The sequence below is a fragment of the Thunnus maccoyii genome, chromosome 21, assembly GCF_910596095.1.
Source record: "Thunnus maccoyii chromosome 21, fThuMac1.1, whole genome shotgun sequence".
NCBI classification, from domain to species: domain Eukaryota; kingdom Metazoa; phylum Chordata; class Actinopteri; order Scombriformes; family Scombridae; genus Thunnus; species Thunnus maccoyii.
Window position 1 is genome coordinate 23402161 of NC_056553.1, and position 25759 is coordinate 23427919.

The window sequence follows — 25759 nt, forward strand, 5'->3', positions numbered from 1 at the left end:
AGTGTTCTCACTGTTTCATGATGTGTTGATAACATTGATGACAGAATGAGTGAGTATTCAATATACAAGCGTGTAATTTTCAGATATCTGATATGATTTAAATTATTTCCCTTTAAAGTTAGAGGCCAGTTTTCTTCTTCCCTTTCTCACACAAAGGATTTAATTAGTAATCCATGTGGTCCCTCAAAAGAGCGCCAAGGATCCTTTTTTCAAAAACACGCCTCCTAGCTATAAGAAGTTTTACAATTCTTTGTCTGACCCCTTCTTCTTCGCCTCTTTTAGTTTTTAGTCCTTTTTTGTGATGAGAGCTGAGAGCTCCAGAAAAAGACTCAATTAAGAGGCAAAAGACTTAGTGAACCAAAGTTGCTTCACTGAACCTACTGCAATGATTCTCATCTGACTGTTTCGCCTTGCTTGGTGCCTCATCATCGGCCTTTCATCACCAAGGAAATAGTGGGAAAACCATGTTGTAGTTAGATTCTTGGCCCCTTATTGCATTTGACTTGTTTTTGATAACATTAATTCATTAATTCATTCATTTTGTCAGCAGTAACTTAATTTAATTTACCCATTCATTCATGCATCCATTTATTCATTCATTTTAGTTGTTATATGTGTATATGTTTAGTGTTTCCCATTCATCTCTATTCCTTGGTAGTTATAAAAATAAAAGTAGCAGCATCAGCTATTTGAACTTTTCAAGCTGAAAGTAAACCAAGAATGGAGACATGTACCATAATGGCATATAGACATGAACACTAGCCCACTCTTTAGTGTTTACAATTTTGTGGACAGTTTAGCTTCTGTGGGATTACAGAAGCTTCGTTGTAAATGTGAGGATAGTATGAGGTTTATATTGGCTTGCTTACTAAGATAAAGTTAGCATTAGCTATTAGCTTAGGTAAGGTTAATGGTAACAGTAAGCCAGTAAATTTGCAGGAAGTTGACTATATTTTTTGTGCTGTGATTGGTTTGCATTTTAATCTTATTCTGTTTCTTGGCACAGGTAGAGCTGATGTTGAATTCAGTGAGCAGTGGACAGGAGCATAGCAGGGGCTATGTGCCGTGCAGAGGGTGTTGATGATTCTGGTGCTGAGGATCCTGCTCAGTGTGTTGGTCAGATATGCGGGAAAATACCCACAGCTGTGGAGAGGAGATGCTACAACCAATGAGCAGAGACAATTCCAACGCTGCTGCATATGGAGGTTCACAGGAGGGAATGTTGCACAGAGGATCAGATATAAAGAATGACACTCAGGTCATAGTTGACCTGTCAGACACAGCAGAGGATAACAGACAGTATTGGCATGGCAGTGTGGAACTCTTGGTCCAGGTCACACACTGTCACAGAAAGCACAGTTTCATCTGTATGAGGATGTAGCTTTCATTTCAATTTTCGATTGTAAATAGTCTGAGGTGCTTTATATTGTAAATTGGTTACTTATGTATTTTTATTTGCTATGTAATATCTCTTGTGCTATTGTTTCTTTTACAATTAAGTGACTACAGTGAATTGTTTCTGAACAAATACTTGTTTGTTACATCATTGTACCACAAACTATTTTTTACTAGACCCTCACTTTTAATGGCATGGACAAATCAATTAACTGTTAATTATGACACGCAGTCTTTAACAAGCTACACAAAATGAATTATGACTTTTTACAGGAAATAATACAATTAAAAATCTCAAAGAATCCACAGATGAAATCCTTACATGCCAAGAAAAAAAAAAGAAAAGTTTCTGTTTGGAAACATTAATAATACACAGATGTCGCCTGTATTGTTTTGAGATACTTTGTTACTTTTCTGTTTTCAGAAAGCAGCACTGATAGTTTGACCACATCTGACACTTATGTCAAATAGATTAACTGGATGAACAATATTCATATTTTGTATGAATGACTTAAGTGTAACAACCACCTCTTGCACAGCAGTGGAGTCAGTGATACATTTTCATGCATGTCATGCCTCCTGTTGATCTGTGTGTCTACGGTTGCTCCTGAGTGGTCAAGGATGGTACAGCAGACTGTAAACCAGGCTGATGTGGATCATCTGGCCTTCTGGATCAAAGTTGTGGCATCCTAGACCCTGACAACACTCATTTTATTACCATGGCCCTCTGAACTTTTGGGATGGAGCTGTAGTCTTTGGCCTCCTTCAGCATCTGAAATATGAGAATGACAACTCATGTCCACTAGCAAATGGGTGATATCAGTTCACACAAATGATATGTCTGCTACAGTGCCTCTTCTCACTGATGTATTTAGCAACTACACAGAAAGTAAATTATTTTACTCATTGGCACAAGACAAGACTGGATATATTAAGAAGATGTTAGAAATAAAGCTTCAACATCACCAATGGCAGCACAACTCATTATAATCATACAATTACTTCAACTGCTGATCCATCTGGAGATACAACTAGCTCAGGGCAATTTTTCCTCAGAAGCATGTTTTAATGGTAAGCCTAGCATTGCTTACATCAAACATGCCAAGTGATTAGTTTGCCTTCAGCTTGAAAAGTGCCTGCCAGTTTGTAGTTGTAACTTCAGTGTTGCACACACTGGTAGGAAATTGTGTGTCTGTCTCTCATGTAACTTCACTGTTGTAAACACAGGTAGGTGTGTCTGTCTCAGACTTTGTGAAACCTCACTGTTGAAAAAAATCCTACACAACATTTAATTACACATACACAAAATATTTCTACAGCTACAAAACTGTACTACACCTTCAAAAACAATTTCACAAGCTAAAAATATTTGTGACCATTATCTGATTCCATCCCAAAGCATCCTCCATAAAGTGAGCAAACTGAGACTTCAAATTTGGACGGGCTATTACACTGGAATAGCCCAGTAGACTCGTTTTCACTGGAACTACTTTCTACCAAAGAAATTGTCCTATTCTATTCGACTGCATCTTCTTCATCAAGATTCAAAGCTAAGAAACAAAAGAGGTTGTTTGTCAGTGCCTATAAAAGGCTGCCACCAGTGATTATTTCCATTATCAATTACTTTGACAAGTTGCTCAAACCTGTAATGTAAGTAATGTAGAAAATCTTCACATTTTAGAAGCAAGCAAGCACTCACTAGAGAACCACATGTGTATTAATATGTGGATTAAAAAACAAAAGCACTATTTCCTCCTTTTTGAAACGTTTGCTTAAACTAGTTATTTAGTTGTGACACACCTTGTAAAGTTGGTTAAGATATGAGTGCTGCAAAGTATGATTACATTTCTGAGATATCACTGCTGACGATGGTTTACAGGTCCATGTAATAAATTAATGATATGGATAGTATGAAGAGCCGCACAGCCATGTGTAATGGCAGCGCGTAATGACAGCTGTTCTGCTGTTGGAGCCGGTGCAACACAATTGGTGAAACTGCACTTCTCTCCTGTTTGTTTCGTTGAAAGGTGTACAGACTGGTGGAGCAGGCAGCAAACTGATATGAAAACAGCTGGTTCAGGGCATGTCTTCATCCATTTATGGCTCATTGTGGGGGTGGAAATGAGGTTCGTGCATGTGCGCCCAGTTCTTCAACCCAGTTGACTGAGATGTATGATACAGAACCATGCGTACACACGACTTTATAAATCTGACGAAAAGAATGCATATGCACATTTCTGGCTTTGTGTATACACATAGTTTCAGTCATGAATCTACACAGAGTTTTATGCTTCTGGCCCCTGATGTTTATGTCACATCACTGGAGTGGAAGCTTGAGAGGTTTGAAGTCACATGCTTATTTTAAATCATGATTGAGTCTGTTTCCGTTGGGCTTTATCAATACACCATAGGAAGTGTTTAGTGATAGCAGCATTTCAGTTAAAAAGAAAAACTGTTGGGGCAACAGGTGCTGTGAATGACACTGTTGTAGTGATATTGAAATGTACGTTATGCTACATTTACCATGTAAATAATGATAGTGGATATAATTTAGCAGCCTTTCTTAGAGCTCAGCCTCTATCTGTTTGTACCATCTGCATGCCCTGCTATTACTGAATTTGAATACTGGCTTTAATGCCAGCAGTCTTTGAGAATTTACAGTATATGTGCAGCAGTCTTTTTGGTTTCACATATAAAAGTCAACACATCCTCATAATTAAACAATCAATCAATCTGCTTTCCAAAACCGTTACAAATCACTGTTAAAAAATAATGATGTTTTATGGTGTGACAACGCTGTGGTTAAGGTCTGGTTAGGTTTGGGCACAAAAACCACTTGGTTAGGGTTAGAGAAAAGGGAAAAAAAACACAGGCACTGACCAAGAAACAGCCATCAGCCTGTTCACCAAACTCATCCTCCAAAAACTAGAAAAAGTTTTACAGGATAGAACTTGTCCCCTTCACTCCAAATTCAGTCGCAACAGCAACCTGACCCGAGGAAAGAGACTTCTACAAAGAAAACTCAAAACAAATAGATACAAGAACTCTATTATTCCTCAAGCCATCAGCTTGTATAACATGCAGGTCTGATTAATAGGTCTCTTAGCTGGTCATTGCACACTTGCACTTTTATATCAAATTTGATTTTACTGATTTTGGATTGGCTGTTTTTGTTTGATTTATATGACTTTACCAACCACAGTTAGCATGATCTGAACAGAACACAGCAGGCCTGGAGTGAGTTTACTTCACAGAAAAAATAACAATTAGGCTAAGGACAGGCGATCCACAACAATATAAAAAAAGGTGCAGAAAGCTGCTCTTTGCAGTGCACCTAGCATTTTGGCCGTATTGAGTATTCTATTGTTTTTACTGTGGATTCTATGGTGCTTTTATGTCTGGAGCATAGAACCAAATTAATTTCCCAACTGGGATTAAAAAGTTGATCTGAATCTAAAAACTGTCATAAAAAAAAGTCTCTTATGCAATTTTCTACAGAAGTACAACAGCTGTGCAACTGGCCTAGTACCAAAGTGCTATGTGAAAGCTATCAGATGCGTTGTCACAGTAACAATCTTTCACAACATATCTGTGTTGGTCAGTAACACTTCAGCAGAAGAGTGACAATACAGCAGCAAGAAAGGCACAGTTTCACTTTAATGAATTCAGAGATTATTTCATAAAGGTAAAAATTATATTTCATACATTCAAAATGTTAAGACGTGACAATAGGATTCCAGGTCTTTCTGTATGAAGGTCAGATGGGCATTACTGAGCGGTATTGTCCATATCAGTGACTTGATTTAGCACAATGACTCCAATGAACTCTAAACACGTTTGTTCCCCGGGACACAGATCAGGTAAGAAAAAAGATCCAGAAGATGGAAACTGAGAAAATAAACCCCATCATGACTTCAAAGAAACCTTTTTTTTTTTTTTTTTTTTTTTTTTCATTTTTGCACTTTTTTCAAAATGGTCTTCACACTTAACTCAAAACTCTGCTTGCTGTCAATTTCAGTCTTTGACTGTCAGGTTTGGTGCTGACTTCCTGAAGTCAACAACATTTCTTGATTTTATTAACATTTTACTCAAAAAGGACGCTTTAGCACGGTAAAAGAATCCACTTTAGACCTGCCTCCCCTCCCTTGTTTTTATTATTCAAGGTTTCTGCCAGTGTAATGCAAGCCCAGCGGCCCACCAGGCCTAAGCATTGGCAATTTTTAAAAAAATGTATTTTAAGATATTTTCTAAACAAAAATGTGTTATACAAGTAGTGTAGCTCCTTTAAGGAGTAGCTCAGTGCGTAGCATGTGTGTGGTCGAGAGAGAGAGAGTGTGTGTGACAGTAAGGCTGCAGCTACACTGGGGCAACCTGCCTACAATCTGAGAGCAGGCTGAGCAGGCAGAGAGTGGGACAGTTTCTGCCAAACGCAAGCATCGAGAACCAAGACCTGGTGATTTTTCATGAAATCATGCTGGATTACAGAATACACCTCACACTGCATTCATAAGAATGAACTATTATACCTATCTAAAAAGATTTTTAAGTACAATAAGTATATAGTTAGTATGTATACGGTATATAAGTATATAGCTGTCTACCAGCTTGTGTTCAGGTAAATGTATCAATGGGACTGGTGAACTGAGAACTTCATTGATCTGAAATAACATTATGTGTATTAATATCAGTCTGCAGCCTTTCAGTCCAGCATCATTAGGAATATTAGACCATATTAGACGAGTCAGCATCTCATGGTTTGATGGATGGATGTGAAAAAACCAAGTGTTTTAGTTGCTTAACCACAGTCAGCCCAAACCATGATCTTTACCTAACTTTAACCATCTGACACTTTTGCCATGTTCAGACTAACACTGTGTTGTGCCTACACAGAAAGTGTTTCAGCCATGTTTTTCAATTGTGTGTCTCACGCATGTCTGTCTGACAGAACAGATATGCTTCTATTTTAACAGCTGTCTACACGTGACAAGGCATATGTCCCCAATTGGACAAGCCGTACCAAATTACAACACACTTTTCTGGTACTTCCTTCCCCTAGCTGGCTGACTTATAATGGAGTGACTTGAGCTGAGCTGTGAGTCAGACAACAAGGAGAAGCTCCTCTGCTGGCCAGGCGGTAAGTCAGTTCAGCTCAGCCTGATCCTCATTCCCACAAACATCGGATTTGAGCTCCTTGGAGGTTCTCAGTTAAAGGGATTGTTTTCTAGCTCTCCTTATTTCCATGCCTTATAGAAGCATATATGCAGAATTGAATAGCTCTTATATACTACTATATATTTTCAAAAGATTGATAATTTTACAATTTCAATTTCATACTGACTGCATTGTTGCATCATGTTGTGAATGCTGTGTATGACGGTTGCATTTGTGTTTCTGACAGATTTCCCTGCTAACGTTTGAGGAGAAGATGGAATCAACAACTCCTCCTTATTTAAACTTAATCTATTGCTTTGGCGAGTATGAGTATGACAATGAGCCACTGGCTGGACTATGTAGTAGTGATGGTGAAAACTTACTGGGAGCTCAACTGTCCACCATTTACTACTTCATGTTTCTCTTCAGTCTCTTTGGCAATGGGCTGGTCCTGGTCATCATCCATCGGTGAGTAGACAAACAAAACTCTTAAATTCAAACAAATTATTGGTTAAGCAGTTTAAAGCAATTAGAGGTAGCAAATGTACAATTTGTAAACTTGTAAAATACACACAATCCTTACTATATATATTTATATATATATCTGTGAATTACAGTGTAATTGAAATAGTCTACAAAGAGTAAATGAAAGTTGTAATCTTTACAGTTTAACATCAATTGTGATTTAATACTACAGATCCCAGAATTCTGGGAAATCAGACACCAGCCATTTTTCCATTAACCTAACGTCCTCAATTTCGCAAAATGTTTTTACGCTTGCTTGAGGTGGATTTTGGAAATGCTGAAAAAGAGTTTATGTGCAAATTGGGTGATGGAAATTTATTTGTCAAATAAATAATGACGTAGCAAATGTTTTACTCACATGATCAGCTGTTTCTGCTCTCGGCGTCTTCCGGCCTCTCCAGATAGCATGATGTATGTTTAATACTAGCTGACATGAAAGAACGATGACAACTTGCCCAATTGAAACAAATTCCTGAAGACCTCACTCCATTTTTCTCTCGCTAAGGCAATATAACTATTTTTTTTGGTTTCTGCTTGGCAACCTCTACTGGCAACCTTTACAACCATTACTGGCAGATTATTTAAGCATATACCTCCATTTACTGATGAAACTACGTGTTGTGTAACCTAGTTTATTTGCTTCAAACCAGTTGATAGAAACGCACTTAATTCGTATTTTCCTTTTTGCGACATTTCAAAAGTTCGCTTAAAATTATCTTGCGAATCTAATGGAAACATGGCTAATGAAATCATGGTAGGAGCTCCTTATTTTTGTGCCCACTGAGAGAGGAATACTGTAGCTATTCAGTAGGTAAAGTTCCTCTCTCTAAGACCCCTAAGAATTCCTCTACTCTGTCACTGTCTACACCACTGCTCTCTCTCTACCTTTGTGAGCAAGCAACTGTGAAAATATGTACGATGTTCATGGAAACACAGATGAGATGGTATCCGAAAAGTCTCCTTGGGTCTTGGACTGTAAGAGTGTTTATAATACAGCATATTACAGAGGGTCGAAGAGATGTTATGTCAACTGCATGCTGACAAAGGTGAGAGCTCAAGAGAAGTAAAGAGCCAATTTCTATTTCTATTTCTATGTCTATTGGACCATTCATAGCTCAGAGATTACAAATGAAATCTCTAAACCAGCCTCATTTCCTTTTATCACAAAGCGTAGTTGATTTTTGTTGATGGTTCAAAAGCCAATCGACAAAAATCAACAGTTTCAGTGCAGCTTTTTCAAGCACAGGCAGAATTGGAATGAAATGAAATCAATATCAATAATGGTCCTTGATGCATTAACCTCTGTAAATGATAGACAATCGCATATGATACACAAAATCTTAGAAAGACAGAAAGTTTTGACAACAGTAAGCAAATAGCTCAATAACAAGTGATGATAATCAACACACCGTGGACTGATTTCTATGTGAAGGCACCAGGTCACTTCCATGGAAGTGATGTTTTTGTACACTCAGAGAGCCTTGCCTCCCTCCTGCTAACGTTAACAAACAACCGGCATGACAACACAACAAAAACGGTGCTATCCGTCAAACCTCTGTCAACCACAACACATTTCACAATAAAACACCCCTGCAATGACAAATCGCCCACTCCTGAGCACGAGCAGCTAAAATATTATTTCCTGAACAAATGAGCAGAAAACAAGCTCCAGAGTGATAGCAGAACATAGCTTACCCCTTTTCGTTTTTCCTGTTGGTAGTCCAGGGGTCGTGATAATCACACTTTTCACAACTAAACCGCAGCGTGTTGGTCCCCAGCCAAAGCCAAAACTGAATGGGAGTGAGAGATGCTTTGCTGAATCATGGTGCACAACATTAGAGATCTTTTATTTAATTATGAGAAGTGTATGGGAGGAAATATACATCATCTGCAATAGTCTTGCCCTGCAAGCACACAGGGGCGAGCACCAGGATATTGACCACAGCTTATTTAACAGCCACAGGTGTCACTGATGAGAGGGAATTTCTGATTCTTACATATAGAACCTTTAAAGGAACATGAAATTTGTTGTTAATCTTGTAATGGTAGTAATAGCAAGATTGTGTCCGAAAAATTTGATTTATTTTATACTGTTTGGCAGAAACATAACCTTTGTCTGGATAAATTCACTTTGGTTGAGGTTAGACCTAACCAAGAGGCATGCTTACAATGACATTGCTTACATGCTGATGTTAAGCAAGTATAATGTTAACTATGGTCACCACCTTAATTTAGCATGTTAACATGTGCTATTTTGCATTAATGACAGTGTCATTAGTTCTGAGGTGTTTGGTCAAAAAATGAAGTACTGGTCAAATTGAAATACTTGTTGGCACTAGATTCCTTTACAGACTACTGTACATCTGGGTGGCACTCTCAGGCAGATTCATTTCATGTATTTTCAACTTTGATGGCAAATTTGTCAACTCACATTACTTATCACATTAAACGTCCACATGTTGCACTCAATCCTGCACAGCTGCACAATGTGCACAAAAAACTGAACTGAGAGAATTGTGTAACATTGAATGAGTGAACTTCCTCTATTTCAGGACTCTACAGTATGACCTGTCACTCAGCAGATTTCAAAGCAGTTTATCTAGTTGTCACACTTCACTAAAATTGATGCTAAAGATGTTCAGATTTACTTCACTGCCACCAACCAATCCACAGTTTGGAAGTTATTGCAAAATATTACTGTCAAAAATGCTTGTGTGACCCATAGTCTCTGTTTTAAATGGCCACTTCTTAGGTTTGAGAAGCTGACCACTGTGACCAACATCTTGCTGCTGAACCTAGTGGTGTCCTCCCTGATCTTCGTGAGCAGCCTTCCCTTCTTGGGAGTCTACAAGCAGCTCTCCTACTGGATCTTTGGCGAAGTAATGTGTAAGATTGTAGGCAGTGTCTACTACCTGGGCTTCTACAGTTCTGTCCTGTTTCTAACTCTCCTAACCTTCGACCGACACCTTGCTGTCGTTTACTCCTTGCATGTGTCGCAAGTGAGGAATCAACGCTATGCGCTGCTCTCCTGTGCTGTGGTGTGGCTGGTCAGTGGTCTGGCATGCATCCCAAAGATGATTCTCCACACAACTTTTTCTACTCTCATCAACAATAAAACGTTCTGTCAGGAATATCCTCTTAACACAACGCCTATTGATGACAAGCTAAGAGCATCTGGATTTTACCTTCAACTTTTCCTTTTCTTGCTCTTTCCTCTGATTGTTATTGTGTACTGCTATGTTAGGATTGCTATCATTGTCGTATCATCCAAGACAGTTACCAAGTTCAAGACAGTCAGGCTGATATTTGTCATTGTCCTGTTGTTTTTTATATGCTGGACCCCATTCAATGTTTTACTACTGATTGATGATGAAGACCTGTCCTGTAAGGAAAAGCAGAAGAGGGGTTATGCACTTCAAGTCACTCGTGACATTGCCCACATTTACTTCTGCATCAGTCCCATCTTCTATACATTTGTTGGGAGAAAATTCCAGAACTACTTCAGACAGCTGCTGGTGAAACGCTTCCCAGGGTTAAAGAAGCATATTTCTGTCAGTCCGGTCAGCAGAACTAGTATGTCCACGAACAGTACACCATATGTTGAGTTGAGTTGAGTTTTAGGGATAGGGACCCCTTTGTATCTCAGGCCTGCCATGTGTTGAACAAACCATGGTTTTACAAGCAACAGAAGGAAGTATGTTAAGGTGGAAAGCGATGACATGAGTAGGGATATCATTTTGCCTATTTCAGAAGTAAAGCCGAAATATAAACTATAACAACATCCATATGTCAGTTAGTTATGTTGCTAATTTCACCTTTCTTAAGCAGGTGAGAACATGTTTTGAAAGTTTGTTGTCCAGCCCAAAACAAAGCTGCTACCTCTTCATCATGACCATGCCATCATGACATATGTAAATGTGGACAGAAGAGGTATGTTTAGCTCAGCTATGGGAAGAGATGGATCCCTACAGAAAAGCACATCATTCCTTCTTTGTATATACAGTATTTACAGACTTTTTGTCAACTATTTGAGCTTGATTCTCCAGTGATTTTTAAGGTTTTCTTAAGGTTTCATTAAGGTTAATTTACAAACTAGTTTGGGAGACCTTCTGTCCTCTAGTGTTCATAAGTTTATAAATAACACTTAGATTTAAAGTGAATGTTCTAAGGGTTACTGGGTTCTGGTTGTGGTTATGGTTAACCATAAAAATAATCTAATAATCAGCATCTGCACAGTATTCACGCCTGTGCCTGTATATGTGTCAGACCACACTTAGTTATGCACCACAGTGCCACAATCATGATTTATTTTGTATACACTGTTCTTTCAAATTTTGCACCCAATATTACAGTTAACTGCATCACCTCTGTGTGACAGAATGTAAAAGTTGGGCTGTTGAACAAAGTTAAGGATCAATAGTTCCTTAATCCTTACATAGTTGAGCAAATGTTAAAACTCTTTGTAAAGGACTTTTGGATGTTATAGAACATTTTGAAGAAAAAAAAAGGCTGATTAAGTGTAAGAATTGGCATTATGATAAGAGCACTATTTTGAACACCAGACAGTGGAGCTTTCGTTGCATCCAAATAAAGTCCAAATTTGAGAGGAAGGAAAAAAAGTCCCGCTGTAAAGAATGAATAGCAGTTTTAGCACAAAGTAATGCTTCCTTTTTTTTTGCAAGTGGGAGGAAAGAGGAAGTGGAGTCTTGAGCAACAGAAATTCAGCAGATGGGATGGGGGATGTGAGTGATAGCTCAATGTTGAAACACCTTTTTCACCAGTAGCCAGGCAGGTGACAGAAATGATTAATAATATAAAAATATGTGCACACACTCATCCAGTAGGGCCAATAAGAGAGCTACATTAGCTGCAGAGTGAGTCTGCAGTGTTTACAGACTATAAAAAAGGACAATACTTTGTACATACACAACAGTCCTGATACAGCTCAAAAAAGGAATTCTGTGCAGTTTGGTACAAATGGAAAAAAGTTGAGTTTAGTTGGTAAGGACACACTCAATATTATATATATGTATATAATGTGCTGTAACTGGGACCAGAGAGCGACTCTCTTCTGTGATGTAATATGATGCGTTGTTGAAAAAAAAAAAGTTAATTTCAAGGCCGATGCTCAAAATGCTAACTTTTTAGACTTAATTTCGGCTTTTATGTCTCATTAAATTAATGAAATCATAAATTAACCTTTCACAGGATAACTTTCATGATACATGAACTATAAATCCAGTATATATATATAAAAAAAGAGATGCTCTTTAAGTCTATAGGAGTTCATAAAATCTACTACTTTTGTTGTGCAACATCCTCTGGCACATAAAATTTTCTATGAGATGTGCCATATTCTTTGTGTGGAACACATAAAGATGGCTGGCAGTGCAACGCAGGCAAAAAACAAAAGTGGAAGTTAGTGAACTGTGACCCGGAGAGGTTGCAAAATCACAGTTGAGCCCTGTATTGTCATTCCCTCACCAAACATACTGTATGTTCCTAGCTCCATGATTCAGGGATCAGCAGATGAAGGGAAGGAGCTCACCACATTAGTTTTTGGGTTTTCTCAACTGTATGATCCTTGTCCTCGCCACGTGGATACCATGTGATACCAACAGCATAATTAGGAATTAGAAATAATAATGTCAACAATGTGCAAAATGTTTGCTATTGAGACTTTTAGCACTATTATAAAGTGAATACACCCAAAGAACCTGCAACAGCAGCCAAAGATGCACTGAAATCTGGTCGGGGGAAATAGTAATATCTCTTCTGTCTCAATGTGGCCCATGAAGTGTTATTCTGTATCACGAAGAAGTCGGTGAGGGTGTGTTGAAAATGATGTTGAAGTTACTGTCTGTTTTGTGTAATCGTTTTTTTTGGTATGTCTTGATATATTAATCTCTGTGTTTCAATGTTTCAGTTTTTATCATAACTTATACTGTATGAAATTTTAAATATGAATAATTGTAAAAGGAAAACAAAACAAAATAAATACAATGATCCAATATTACAGTGAACTGCATCACCTCTGTGTGACAGAATGTAAAAGTTGGGCTGTTGAACAAAGTTAAGGATCCATAGTTCCTTAATCCTTACATAGTTGAGCAAATGTTAAAACTCTTTGTAAAGGACTTTTGGATGTTATAGAACATTTTGAAGAAAAAAAAAAGGCTGATGAAGTGTAAGAATTTACATTATGAGAAGAGCACTTTGTTGAACACCAGACAGTGGAGCTTTCGCTGCATCCAAATAAAGTCCAAAACAATGAATCAAGCATGTATAATCATTGTCCAGTCACTTTCCATGCCTGTAAGTATATCTGATCTGATTTTTGGTTTGGTTGGTTTAATCTTGTGTTGTTTATGGTTTTTTATTAGTTGTGTTTATGAAGAATCATGTCCTTTTAAAAAGAAAGTTGATATTTTACAGTGATGATTCATTCTTTGTTAAGTTTCATATAAAACACTTTTTACTTTGAAATAAAACAGTGAAAAAGCAGCACCAAAAATTAGGAATTAGAAATAATAATGTCAACAATGTGCAAAATGTTTGCTATTGAGACTTTTAGCACTATTATAAAGTGAATACACCCAAAGAACCTGCAACAGCAGCCAAAGATGCACTGAAATGTGGTGGGGGGAAATAGTAATATCTCTTCTGTCTCAATGTGGCCCATGAGGTGTTATTCTGTATCACGAAAAAGTCGGTGAGGGTGTGTTGAAAATGATGTTGAAGTTACTGTCTGTTTTGTGTAATCGTTTTTTTTGGTATGTCTTGATATATTAATCTCTGTGTTTCAATGTTTCAGTTTTTATTATAACTTATACTGTATGAAATTTTAAATATGAATAATTGTAAAAGGAAAACAAAACAAAATAAATACAATGATCCAACCTTTCAAAGTCATGGTTGTCAGCAGAAAAAGTAGCGTTACTACACTAATTTTTACTTCCATTTTTTACTTTGTTCAGAGGGAGACTGCACAACAATTGTGAAAAACCTCAGACACACAAAAATGAAAATATATGAAAGTGTACAAAAGAAGCTTGAGTATTTATGACCCTTTAACAAAGGCCCAGGACGACATCATTTAACATCAGGTGACAGTTTACAGCCTACCAGGCTTACAAACAACCAGCCAGGCAGCTCCCCCAGTATACAGTCAGACAGCTCCACCAGTGGCCTGCAGCCAGCACCTACAGCCATCAGTCTGTCAGTCAGCTCACCAGGCAGCTCATGAGCTTGTCAGCTGGCCAGCAAACCAGAACTGCAGGCAGCCAACCAGTAAGGCAGCCCCCCCAGCAGCGTGAGCTCTCCAAGCAGCTAATCAGCCAGTCAGCTCTCCCTGCAGCAGTTACTGTAATATTGAGGCCACAGCCAGATCTCACCAGTGTTAATTTTTGTCAACAAAAATTTTGACAATAAGTATTTGTTTAAGGTCTTTTATTTCATGGCTAAATTGTTACAACAATAAAAATGAAAATATATTGACAACAAAAATTGCGGCGAAATCTCTGTTCATTATGCCCTGATGAGTAGAGGCGACACGAAATAGCTCGCTTAGTTTGGGCAGACAATCTAGATAATAGTAGTCATCTCAAAGTACTAGTTTCGTGTTTCACACACACACACACACACACACACACACCGTCCTAAATGTCTTATTAATTCATTGATTTTAAACCAACTACAATTTTCAGTGAGTGACTAAGCCTAAGACTAAATTTAAAATTCTTGTCAAAATTAACCCTGGAGGTTACATCCTGGTCTCAAGCAAACCATCCTGATAAGTCATTTTTCCTTATTTAAGGAATTCTCATCCTTCAAGACATTAAAGTCAATTATGAGACAGAGAAGCAAGCTAATGAGTAGATTTCTAATTGTTGCTAATTCTGGGTTATTTGTATAATCTGTTTGTACAATCCAGATATGGTCAAGTGACCCACTAATATGAACTTGAAAATAAAACAGACTTAAGAATGAAACACTAACAACAAAGCTGATGCATTCATCTCACCACTTTTTTCATGCAATTTAATTTGTTTCCTTGTAACTTACTGTATTAACCAAAGATCCTGTCATGTCTTGACTAACGTAGGTCAGAGTAGATGGACTGGACTGCTGACAGAAAGAAGATAAAAGTGCAGATATTTCCAGCTTTAGGATGCTGATCATGAACTGCTACGTCCCCTCTTCGAGACCTTTGTTGAAACTCTCACTGCCTTGTTGGGGACTGCCCATTATTCCGAAACCCAAATAATCCGAAAAATGTCCCATTGGACCGAAAGCCCATTAGTCCATCCATTAGACCAGTTATCCCAAAAGCAAAAGCCCACTGCTCCAAAGGCCCATTGCTCCGAAAATACACACTCTGGAATTGTTTGACTCTAGTGACTGCAGTGGTAGGTACCAGATCAGCTTAGCCTGCCAGATTGGCTCGGGGTCCTAGCTGTGTGTTCTGCAGAGTAGTGATGACATACTTCCTTGTAGTCTTTGTTTGTTAGCTAACATTAGCTGGCTAACTAATCTAATTTCAGAATATTGTCCTTTACAAAATTCCATGAAGTATGTTTGTTTTTTTGGAGTTAGTGTGTGTCTTGTTATGGAGAATTTATCCGTTTTTTGGGTTCTAGCATACATGCTACAGGTAAACATTCCGGATGGAAGAATTATTGTTCCACATGTCGGCGTAAGTGGATTATTAAACTGTTTTGACAGTAATGGTTTGGGTCGTAGCATATTCTTCATATGACTGCGTGCATCGAACAATAAGGTCTGTACTGTGACAGTTCGGGGTTTGTGGGAAAGACTCTTAATTAGAATATTGTATTAAGAGACAGGTGGTAGATTTGAATGCTGACAAAAGAGGGCAAACTACTGGTTTGTCACAGTTTTGCAGCATTTTTGCCTTACTGAATTCCATTTGTGGGTTGCACATGGAATTTGTTGTACTTTTTCTAATAAATAGTGGAGTAGCCCATGTCCCAGACTGCAGCAGTACATTTATGCCCAGCACAGAATTAAATAAAGAATTAAAAAAATAAAAAGATCTTATGTATAGATGGATCACTGTCTACATTAAATAGATCAAACATATTAAAAATCTACATTAAAAATATCTATCTGGTATTATTGCTCCATTAAACAGATCTTGGTCCCCGTTACACAGGTGATACTCCTAAATCATAACACATGACTTTGTATGACATGACTTTGAAAGATGATTTATGATTTCTTATAACCCATAAACAGACAATAACTCGGTGAACATGATTTAACATAATGCAGTATTAATTTTACCTCCATGTAAGGTAAATAAACTTGATGTTTCCCAGATAATGATCATCTTCGATTTCTACTGAGTGAAACATGACACCAAATTCAACAGAAGACCTCAGTAATATTGAAAAAGTCTTTTTTGTCAGGTAACAGACATTATCAGTGTCTGATAACCAATAATGAGGCACTGCCATTATTTATGGATAGGCGTTCAGATTAGGCTACCTCTGTTGTCTTTTGCCTCTCATATCTTAGAGTATTTTGACATGCTTGTTAAAAAATTGGTGTGACAACGCTGTGGTTAAGGTCTGGTTAGGTTTAGGCACAAAAACCACTTGTTTAGGGTTAGAGAAAGATCATGGTTTGGGTTAAAATGATCACTTCAATGTCAAAATACACTAATATATTAAGAGCAAAAAACTTCAGGGTATTCAGGTGTATTTTTGGAGCAATGGGCCTTCGGAGCGGTGGGCTTTTGTTTTCAGGATAACGTGCCATCAAACTAATGGGCTTTCAGTCCAGTGGGACATTTTTCAGACTATTGGGGTTTCAGAACAATGGGCTGGCCAGTTGTCCTAAACAGAGAGTGGAGAAATGTATGGCTGCTATACTCTATCTTTTCTCTAAAAGCTTAGTTAACGATTAATCACCCATTTATTAATGACTAAGCTATTTATGAATGAAAAAAAGATTTATGGATCAGAAATTCAGCATAGAGACTAATTATGAGTGGATACTGTGAAGGGTCAGAATATAATGATAATACAGTATGTAAAGGTTAAATGTGTCATCTGTGATGATTTCAGCATTACAATAATCCTTTAAAACATTGATATTGTTGAAGTAGCCTATCAGTTATGTTCAATCGGATTAGCAGTGCTTCCCACAGAATTAGGAATTAGTCTATCTGTGGCGGTAGCTGGGCAGCAGGCAGGTGATGCTCCACCCATATGAGGTGCTCCACTACCATTTTGACAGTGTTGTGTTAAGAAGATAGACTAACTTGCAGGGTTTCTGTCATTGTATTGCAAGTTGACCCCCCTGCCAGGCTTAAGCATCGGGGAATTTAAAAAAAAAAAAAATGTTTTAATATGTTTTCTAAACTAAAATGTGTTATACAAGTAGCGTAACTATTTTAAGGACTAGCTCAGTGTACGACTAGAGAGAGAGTGAGAGGGAGAGTGTGTGTGTGGCTGTGCTGACACCAGACACGGGGACCAGACAGAGGATGACCGCTGCTTAGAGCCAGAACCAGAGCAACCCACCTGCCATCTATAGAGAGACATACCGAGAGCAGGCTAAGAGCAAGAGGCTTTCTGCCGAAAACAAGCAGTGAGACCCAGGAAGACATGTGAAAAGATTCTTGCTAACAGTTACAGCCGGAATTTACACTAGACTTTTTAAAAATGGCCAATATGGGCGTTAATATTCAAGAATTCTGGCCATACAGAACAACTACCGGACAAATGTTTAAATAGCCATAGCTTACATTTAAACAGCAACAAAACACAAACGCTATGATCCAACAAATATATTTTAGTCAGCAGAATGAACTCTTTACAAATTTACAAACTGAACATATAGGCTACAACAATAAAATAAAACAAATAGCCTTGCTGTTATTAATTTGATGCAGCCATGCAGGCAGCCTGCAGCTGCAGCTCCGCCATCACCTCCACCGGCCCTGGTCTCCCCGAGCCCATCTCTCACCAGGGCCGGGAAAATTAAACCAGCTGCATCATGTGTTTGCACTCCACATCTGCAGATTCATCCACGCATGAACCAAACATTCAAAAATATGCTTCGTGACAGTTTTGAGAAGGTGGTGAAAAAGTTTTGAGCCCTGTAAGTTACTATACCTGTCATGCACCCTGCTATAAGTTAAACGATTGCCTAAATTTCCTCAGTCACCATCGTTCTTTTCTAATATTTACACATTTCTCCCAGCCTCACTGGGGCCATGGAAATGTTAAACCTACTACTGATCAATAACATGTTATTTAACTGTAGACCTCTGGGCTGATCTGTTAGTTTCACTGTGCCAATGCTGGTTGTAACATTACCTGAGAGAAAACGGTAAGACTTTTCAGAGTCATGTTAACTGCTATCGAGCCAGATAGCAGGGCTGTTGCTGGAGTGAGCACCGGCTTTTGAATCTCATGCCACGCTTACATCTGACTAAACACTCCACTGAATCTCTCAGTGTCTTAACAGCAGAGGCAAGGCCAGTTTATTTGTATAGCACATTTCAACAACATGGTAATTCAAAGTGCTTTACCTAGAGCATGAAAGGCATCAAGACAGAATATAAAAGCAACACAAGTAAAAAGACATTTAAATACAATTTAAAAAGTGTTAAATTTCGAAATAAAGAGAGGCTAAAAAGAGAAAAGCAGGAGAACAGAAGTTACAGTACAGTGTAAAATATTGACCCTCAAATTTGGTTTAATAGTTAATTTAATTTAATAAGTTATTTATAATACATTTTTGTGAGAATTCTTCTTTTTCTTGAACACTGTATGATCGTCAACAGGGCAGGTGTGTTTTGTGCTCATGTTGAGTGCAGTCTGCTGCAGCAGGGGGGAAAGACTCCTCATCTTGGAGTTTGTAGATAAACTTGAGGAAGACATGAGTGTGTGTGAGCTGCTGTACCTCATCAGTTGGGCCTTAGGGACTGGACTCCAGACCCATTTCTGGCGGCTGACGTCACAAACAAAGTCCTCCAGTGTCAGGAGGCTCTGCAGGCTGGAGTTGACGTAACAGCTCTGACCAAGATTAGAAAAGCTGACACACAAACACAACGAGTCAAAACACACGTAAACATCATCAATTCTTCACTGACCAATCACAAACCTTCTACTAGAGATATTTCAGCTTGATCTGATGCATTCATGTCTTGTTATAACTGTAGTTCTTATTCAGATTTACTCGCCCAAAGCAGTCGATGGTGCTCCCCCAGACACCATCTCTGAAACCAACATGACTCCCTTTGGTGCTACAAAAACACAAACACACATGGTCATTAAACATGCCAAGTGGCTGTGAGACCTTCACATTTGATCTTAGCCTCATAAAGATGTCTTTATCAGTTAGCCAACTCTTCCAACAAGCTACATACAGAATACTTTAACCCTTCTCTCAAGCTTTAAGTCTTCTTAATCCAAACAAAGATGAGCTTTAAGATTCATTCTTAACAATGGGAAAAAATTGATTTTAAAGTCTTCAGACTTTCTATTTATTATGACCTCTGACAGTCTCAAGCAAAAACATGATGCTGTTCAAGGCTGTTTAATTCAGCAATATAATGGAAAAAAACATCTATACTTTTGATTACAATCAGCTGTTTTCAGAGAGCTCTTACGTGATTAAAAGAAAACTAAATGGCCTTTAAAGCTGAGCTTTTGTAATCTAAGATATTGATTTGGAGTATCATTAGTACATGAGGAGGTGGGTTTTAACTACCTGTTGAACTGTTCCTTGAGCAACTGGATTGCCTGGGAGATTGAGGTTGACTGTTGCTGCTCGTTTGTCTCTTCTGGTGTTGGAGAGCTGCAGCTGGAAGGATTGAAACAGATTGTTTATTTTATTCATTATTAGCACTTAAGTGACAGAAAGACCCCAAAGAACTGCACTTCTTTCTTCTCTTCTTCATCGCTATTGGCAGCTGGAGCGACCTGACGTCTTTCTTTGTTGGATGATTAGAAAACTCTCACGGTTCAATACTGCATACACAGACTAATAAACTATATTCGTTTTGTTTGGTGCTCTCATTTAGACTGGTTGCTATATGGTTAATGTTGAGTTCTGGCTCATTCTGTGAAACATACATTGCGGCATCTGAACCACTTCTCTTCTTGGACTTTGGTTTGTGCTCCGTAGCCTCGGCCTTTAAGTTGGTGTCACAAGTGCTAAAGAGAAATAAATAATATGAATAAATCATAGAAAATACATTCATGTAGTGGGACAATATTGTTTTACTTTCTATCCATTGTCACTAATCATCTGATTTATCTTGTGACCCATCAGAGGGGTCCTGAGCCCCAGGTTGGGAACCAGTGTTACAATACTAAGAAAAATCCCTCACTAAACTAAAAGAGAGTAAAAAAAACCTAACCTAACCTTACCTTTCCTTTCCTTCTACATCCTCCTCCCAATTGGTTTCCTTCTTCTGTAGAGTAAAAAGAAAAAATAACAATATGAGTAAACTATGTCAAACAGTTTTTATGGTTACTTACAACTAAAAAGTCTAAATATAAATGTTACAGTCTACTAAAATGAGCTTAACATGAAGCTCTGACACTTTCTGTCAAATGTATCTCAGGGTGACTGAAGAGCCGATTCCTCCATGGAACCTTCTTGCTCTTTTTCTGTTTTCTAGCCTCAGCAGACTTAGCTGAGACTGGAGCAGTGGTGACAGCAACTCTGTAGGTAAAAAGAAACACACACAGTTGTTTGTAGAATCACTTGTAGCCATGAATAAATCATAAATCATTTGCAAGAATTGCAAATGAAAACTAAATAAGGTAGCCTATGAAACTGACTGTAGAAATGAAGGAATAGTTAGGGCAATGGTAAAATAACAGTTATGAATTTACTTACTTCCCATGACAACTGGGGTGCTGTTGGCTCTCATGTGCAACAATATCTTCTGCAGGTTTTTGACTTTTCTGCTCAGAAAAAAAGAAAAATAAGTTGAATATTAACAGAAAAATAATGTGCATTCATAGCTGATATAAATTAAATTCACCAACAGTATCTACAAGACATTTGACTCTCAAAGGCTGAAAAATGTCTACTTCCACAAGGTCACATGAATATTACAGTATTTACAGTAGTTCATCTGTGAAACATACCTTCTTCTGAAAACAATGCAGTCCAAACATTGTTGTAACTCTTTCGATCACTATTATAACTGGAGGTTAACCTGTAATTGCTTGTATATTTCAGCAGGTGAAGTGATCTTTCAGTTAAGACTTTGAAACAAAGTAATTCTAGAATGTGACTCTGTCTCACTGTATGTAATAATGTATACTGTAATTTATGCGGATATGTAAGTAAGTAGTAAACACTGTATATACTATAATTCCCCAACTAGCTAGCTAGAAGCATTTAGATCCTTGAACATTAACGTTGCTAAAACAAAATTACCAATACCGCAATAGAAATAGAAATAAACCTCATTCAAAAATATTCTTTAAAGAAACACTGACATTTCAGGAATGTCTTTCTGTCTGCATGTCCAGTGCAGGATGTGTGTAGCTTAGCTTAGCTTACTTAGCTACTGTAGAAGCAGGTGGAAAGTGCTAGCTTAGCTCATGTCCCAAACACAGAGTTGTGAGTTTCTGAGTCTCTCCATCAGTAAAGCAGTGTGTGTGTTCTCTTTGTCATTAACCAATGACAAAGACAGAACAGAATAGCACTGCTTCCCTTTATGATTCTTCTGTTACTGTACAAATTGTATTATAACAGTTCAACCTCTCACTCTTTTCCCACAAGAGAAAAAGAAGAAAGAAATAGAAGATTTAAAAGAAATTTAAGTATTTGCCAAAAAAATGTTGTAAAACTTTGCTCTCCATGGAGATGGGCCAGAAGAAAAAGATCTCTCTGGCTTCACCTTCATGCTGTGTTTCATTTTTACTTTTTAATAGAAGTGTCAAGAAGCTCTCAGGGGTCCTCCACTTGTGGGGAATGAGAATTAATTGGAGGATTAGAGCTACATGCACCCTGCAACCTGTCTTGACTTATAACATGGCTTTAGGGTCTGCAGTACTGCTTCTTCTGACTGCTGACTGTGTGTGTGAGTGTGTGTGTGTGTGAGAGAGAGAGAGAGGGAGAGAGCATTCATTAGTCCCTGTGTATTTGTGAGAATTAGCAGTCCTTTGTTTTGTATGGCTTTCCCTGTGTTCACATAACTGTGACATCGGTGTTGCAGTTTTATGTGTGTATTTTTCTGTGATAGTTACTGTCAATATTCACAGCATCCAAAGTATGGAAGGAAAGAGGGAAGATGACAATGATGACGACAACAATTTGAATGAACCTCATAAACGTAACAGCAAACTGCTGTGAAGTTTACTGAGCACATGGTTTATCCTCCACTCCCCACAGGAGCCATATAAAGTATCCAATGTGGTAATTGTTAAAGGGGACATATTATGCACATTTCCAGGTCTATATTTTTAATCTGGGAATCTACCAGAATATCTTTGCATGATTTACAGTTCAAAAAATGCCTTATTTATCTTATACTGGTCCTTTATGCAGCTCCTCAATTCAGGCTCTGTCTTAAACAGGCCAGTTTAGCTCCTGTCCCCCTCCCGATGAGCCCACTCTGTTCTGATTGGCAAACACTAAATGATGATTATGATTTACATTAGAAATAATGTTTTCCAGCAGCTTTGGAAACTAGCACAATGGGGAAAGCAATGTATTCAACCATGTTTTAACTAAAACATACATTAATTAATCCATATTATTACGCTGCAGGAGTAGTTTGATACTATTTAAGCTTACCAGGAGTGTATATTTTGATAGATTTTGGGCAGATTATCACTTTTAAGATTAAAGGATTTAAAGTTTTACTAACATTTGCAGCCATTTTTAAACAAGTAACGGTAACTACTCTCGAGGCACAAAGGAACATGTCACCCAGTGCAGCTGTGTAGCTCATTGACATGTTTTTAATAGTTTTTGGCCAACAACTGAGGTCTACGGCACAAGGAATACAATATATCAGACTTTAGATATACACACAATACTTACAAGTAGGATGAGTTCAGTGTTGGTTTAGCTCTGCACATGAGATTTGTTGACAATAAGAAAAATATTTAAAATCACCAGCCTAATCCTTTAAATGTCATTCAAGCTTCCATTTTGCTGAGGAGACTAAAAATAAAAGCAGATGAAAACATCAGAACTGTGATGAGGAGACAATAACAGTATTAACACATTAATACATTAAACAAACATAAATGTATTTTCATTGTGTTTTCCACATGGTTTTCCATCATTTGAGGAAAACCACATGGTTTTCCATCATTTGAGGTTTGTACTCTGTACATCTGGTTGTACTCATAGATATATACACATAGATGCCACATTCGGCTCATTGTATTTACACGTCAAAGCCATATTGGTGTGTGGTAGTTACCCCGGTAAATGCATACAAGTCTGTTATGGGAAGAGGTCTGTCTGTGCTTACAGCAATCATAACTCAATTTTCCAGCAGTTTGGGTTGTCACAAAATAAAAGTAATTTATATGTAATACAGAGTACTTTGTGCTTGGACTCTGGTGGCTCCTGTATGTGCATGTGGCTATATCCAGGTTTGCTATCAATAAAAAATAATAATAATACATTCAAGCTACAAGTTCACTTCACTCATAAATTTGCAATAGAAAGTCCAACAGCAGAGATTCACTTAATGTTGCTTATAGTGAGGACAGTATATTAAATTCTACATGTTGGTGACAGTAGAGTGTTGTGTAATGACTACTCACCCATGATATTGTTCCTCGTGCCTTAGTTTTGGCATTTCTTTCCTTAGAACATTGAAATGCATCACAAATGTCTGGTATTCTCCACTGCAGAGAGCAGCTAGAAAACCAATATGGTGATGGCTGAGACGCATCCCACAGCCTGGAATGTGGCATCTACAGTATGTGTATATATCTATGGTTGTGCAACCCTTTCCCACAATGGTTTAATGGCAGCGACTGGAGAATTGGTACCACCAACGGAAAACACATGGAAAACTTGGCCAGTGATAAATCTTTGAACTGAATTGAAACGAATTGAACAGCTCTAAAAATCTATTTCATGGTCATAAACATCCAAAAGAGGAGGCAGGGAGGCAAAATGGAAATCAAATAGGTTAGGGTCACTGGGGGAGGTCCAGCCACTTCCAGCATGCGCAGTGTGGTGAGCTCAAACTTTGGACTTCCAGAGAGTCTGATCTGGTACAGACTTCATCAGACTTTGTTTACTCATAACACATAGCAATATGGGTGTAACGTATGGAAATTCTTTCTTTGATGTATTTGCTTTTTGCTGTGTGAGGCAAACAAATTGCCAATGTGAATTCCACTCAGAATAGTTCAGAAAAATAACTGATAAAACTGTGATGGATTGCCCTTTAGCATTACTGTGATACAGAGCTCACTGAGTTTGACATCTCATCTGGCTTACAGGTTTCTGTAGCAAGCTGTTAAAAGTCTCCTGTAAAAATATGTATATCTACTTTGTATCTACTAAATCATTACTGAAGATACAAGCAAAAATAGTCCCCTAACAGGAAATTGAGTAAGTCATCTTCTGTCCAGGCCAGGTTGTGTTATGACAAAAGCTTTAGCAGAATCTGTCTGTCTGTGTTTGCATGCTTGTTTCTTTGTCTCTGGCATATCGTCCAGGGAGAGGGAAAGATTTGTCATCTTTTGAAATGAGTTTGTGTTGACTTACTTCTCCACTTCTCCTCTATTACTCTCAGTGCATCAACTCCACGCAGTCAGTCATTTGTGCTCCTTGAACATGAAATGGAAAACACTTTGTGTTCGTACTGAAATTATTTCAGACCTTGCCAGTTTTTCTGTTGACTCTGTGAAGTAAACAGTCCCATTTTCTCACTCCTGCTGTTTATGGAAGTTACCTTGAAATTCTGTTCTTTCTAATGACTGATTTCATAGAATATGGAGGGTGCATGTTTAACACTTGACTGGAACTTGCAGGGAACTGTAAAGATGGTATACTGGCCTTTATATAGCATTATTAAAATCATGACACCAAAGTTCTTGTACACCAGTTTTACCAGTAAATGAAATACATTACAATACAATGAAATGATGAGGGGGATTGGGAGTCTGAATGGGGGTGAAGGGGATGGGGAGGTGGCAATTGGTGGGGTGGTTGGGATGGTTTGGGGGTAGGGATGAAAGGGACAAGGGGTTTAGGAAGGGAGAAAGCATATTACTCCTCTCTCTTTTCTCTCTCCCTCCTCTCCCTCTTCACTTTCTTCTCCCTCTCCTCCTTCTCTTTCCTCTCCTTCTTCACCCTCGTCTCTGTTTCTTTCTGTACCCTCTCTTCCGTCATTCTCATTTTTTTCATTTACTATTTTCCCAACCAGCTCCTGAAAATACAGAGACAGCACATTATTCAGTATTTTCTGTGTCCAAAGGTCAAATCTTAAACAAACTGTTGTCATTGAATCCAACAGGTTATTATTCAAATCAGAATGATCAGCTGATGTGATGTACCTGAGGCTCAGTGTTTTGTTGAGTCAGTAGCTTGAGCTCTTCCCCCATTTGGCTTGTCTCATGGCGCCACTCGTCTTTTGTTGGCTTTTTCTCTGCAGCTCCTGCTCTTTCTCTGAGCTTGCCTACTTCTCTGCTATCTCCATTGTGAGCTGATC

The 25759-nt window shown here is 38.1% G+C and overlaps 2 protein-coding genes across 5 annotated transcripts; one reads left to right on the forward strand and one right to left on the reverse strand.

Annotated features, from left to right (window-relative positions):
- Positions 1 to 1577: 1577 nt before the first annotated feature.
- On the reverse strand, positions 1578 to 21752 carry LOC121888369 (ubiquitin carboxyl-terminal hydrolase 26-like). 4 transcript variants are annotated; one of them, XM_042399834.1, is made up of 11 exons: positions 21210 to 21752; positions 20956 to 21026; positions 20661 to 20778; positions 20481 to 20524; positions 20184 to 20264; positions 19819 to 19911; positions 19289 to 19351; positions 19009 to 19140; positions 8767 to 8861; positions 7430 to 7498; positions 6947 to 7034 (listed from the first exon to the last, which is right to left on the reverse strand). In XM_042399834.1, exons 1-10 carry the CDS (start codon positions 21237 to 21239, stop codon positions 7434 to 7436), a joined length of 792 nt encoding a protein of 263 aa, XP_042255768.1. In that variant the 5' UTR covers positions 21240 to 21752; the 3' UTR covers positions 6947 to 7034; positions 7430 to 7433. The 4 variants fall into 4 exon arrangements, 3 of the variants coding, with proteins under 3 accessions (XP_042255767.1, XP_042255768.1, XP_042255769.1); XM_042399833.1 differs by lacking the exons at positions 6947 to 7034; positions 7430 to 7498 and adding an exon at positions 1578 to 2167 and having other exon boundaries at positions 20956 to 21023; XR_006093222.1 differs by having other exon boundaries at positions 7009 to 7034; positions 7430 to 8861.
- On the forward strand, positions 6485 to 10687 carry LOC121888368 (C-C chemokine receptor type 3-like). The gene is made up of 3 exons (XM_042399832.1): positions 6485 to 6529; positions 6794 to 7014; positions 9824 to 10687. The coding sequence occupies exons 2-3, from the start codon at positions 6821 to 6823 to the stop codon at positions 10683 to 10685; spliced, it is 1056 nt and encodes a 351-aa protein (XP_042255766.1). The 5' UTR covers positions 6485 to 6529; positions 6794 to 6820; the 3' UTR covers positions 10686 to 10687.
- Positions 21753 to 25759: the final 4007 nt, after the last annotated feature.